The 2082-nt window shown below is 72.1% G+C and overlaps 1 protein-coding gene across 1 annotated transcript in view; it reads right to left on the reverse strand.

Moving 5' to 3' along the window:
* The window catches only part of GADD45B (growth arrest and DNA damage inducible beta), a 3315-nt gene extending 2288 nt beyond the window's left edge, over positions 1-1027 (reverse strand). Inside the window, exon 1 of the mRNA XM_019538427.1 lies at positions 954-1027. Coding sequence (XP_019393972.1) covers positions 954-1027 — 74 coding nt within the window. The remainder of the gene's footprint in view (positions 1-953) is intronic.
* Between the last annotated feature and the right edge of the window lie 1055 nt (positions 1028-2082).

The following is a 2082-nucleotide window of genomic DNA, read 5'->3' on the forward strand; positions in this document are numbered from 1 at the left end:
GGGCCAGTGCCGGGCACGGCTGACCCCTGGCGGCCCAGACTGGCATCGCGCTGCCATGGGCTGGGGGGGTTGTGCCCTGGTCTCTGAGCCCCCCAGCCCACGGGGCTCCCATGGGAGGCAGAGATGGGGGTGTGGGGGATGCACCTGGGAGACCGACTAAAGCAGCTCTGCTGAACCCGGCGCTGGCTCACTTCATGAGCTGGGGACAGGCGGGTGCGGAGGGGGGCAGGGTGCGCAGGGGCGGCGGGATGGCCGTGCACGCACGTGCACACGCGTAGTGGTGCGTAGGGGCAGCCAGGCGATGGCGACAGGGACGGGCAGCCAGGCAGGGCCAGAGAGCGGCACCGTGTCTCCCCGCTTCGGGGAGCAGGGCCCGGGCGCCGGGGCTGCACCGCCAGGCCTGGCCCCTGCCCACTAGGCCCCGTCGCCCGGGGGGGCCCGGCTGTGCCCCAGGGCGCATGTTGCTCGCAGCTCCTCGAGGCCCTGGGGTCAGGCGCCGTGCAGGCGCCCGGTGTGTGCTGGCGCGTGTGTGCGTGCGCGCCAGGGGTCAGGGGCCTCGTGTGCCAGGGCTGGGACCGGCGGCTGGCTGCTGCCCCCTGCCGGCCACGCCGCAGGGTGACCGCGACATTGGCATGGCGGGGGGGGCAAGGTGGGTGCCTCCACTTCGGGGGCGAGCTTGAGAGCGCCTCAGGGAGCCGGTCCGCAGCCCCAGGCAGCCCCACCAACCTCCCCAGGCTTCACCGACCGGTCCCCCGTGACCCTGCCCTGTTCCTTGCCAGGCGCCGCGGGTGGGCCAGGCACCGCGCAGAGGCAGAAACGAGGGCCCGGGAGTGACCCCCCTTGCCAGCACCTCGCACGGAAAGGTCTCCTTCATGCACACGCACACGTGCACACGCATCCGCTGTTGCTCGCGCGTACGTCTCTCTTGCACCTGCACGTGTGTACGCACTCACTCTTGCCGTCGGCGCGGCGCTATCAGGCTCCCGGCCCGCTGGTTCCTGTCTCGGGTCCGTGTTGGCCTCGCCATGCGGTTGTTTCCCGCTCCCTGGGGCTGCCGGGCAGGGAACGTCCTGTGTGCCAGGACGGGGAGCAGGCTCCCTGCCAGCTCCGGGGCCAGCGGCACGCAGCCCGTGCCAGCACACTGTTGTTTTGCAAGCGGCCGTGGGCTCCCCGTGCACAGGGCACGGCCCAGGACAAGTGAGGGGGGGCACCCTTCCTGCTGGGGGAAAAGGCCAGCTCCCCGGGCCAGGCCACACGGTATGTGCGAAGGGGTGGGACTTGGGACACCTGGGCTCTCGCCTGGCTCTGATTCTGGTTGACCACTTCCTCGTGCCTCAGTTTCCCCTGCTGCTCTTCCAGTCTGCTGCAGCTGGGAGCTCTCTGGCACAGGGCTGGGACCTACCTGGGGTTAGGGGCTCTGTCTGGGATGCTGCCCAGAGCCCTTAGAGGCCGAGGAATGAGAAGGCCAGTGGCGTCTCACCTGCTGTGCCCACCCCACCTCTAGCCTGGCTCTTGGGGTCGCCGGCCTCTGACCGCAGGGGCTTACGAGACAGCGCCTGCCCCAGCGGGCCAGCCCCCGCACGGCGGCCCGGCAGGCTAGCAGCGGGGCTGGGAGAGGGATGGGGCTGCAGGCGACGGCGAGCGGGGCTGGGGACCGGGCTGCAGCAGGCCCTGGGCACAGTCGTGCGGGGCACGAGGGCACGGGCACACGCAGGGCTCCTGAGCAGCCATGCGGGCGGCGCATGACTGGGGGACTTTGACCGCAGCCGGCTGCGCTCCGCCCTGCCACGAGCCTGCCGCGCTCATGCTGCCACGCGGCTCGGGCCTGGCTGCGGGCACCTGGCCCTGCACATGGCGCAGCCGGGCTTGCTGCGAGGGTCCTGCGGCCCGGAGGCCGGAGCTGCTTCCCGGAGCCCTGCTGTGACGGGGATGCACCCCCTCGGGTCCCGGGGGGGCTTGTTCCCACCTCCCCTACCGGGGTGCCCCTGCCTTGCATGCCCCTGCCCCGAGGGGCCGCTGCGCTGGGGCTGCCCGTGCGACTCCTCCACCTGGTTGCTGAGGCAACGGTTTCCGCTCACCTGC

The sequence above is a fragment of the Crocodylus porosus genome, unplaced genomic scaffold, assembly GCF_001723895.1.
Source record: "Crocodylus porosus isolate Cpor-Errol unplaced genomic scaffold, CroPor_comp1, whole genome shotgun sequence".
NCBI classification, from domain to species: domain Eukaryota; kingdom Metazoa; phylum Chordata; order Crocodylia; family Crocodylidae; genus Crocodylus; species Crocodylus porosus.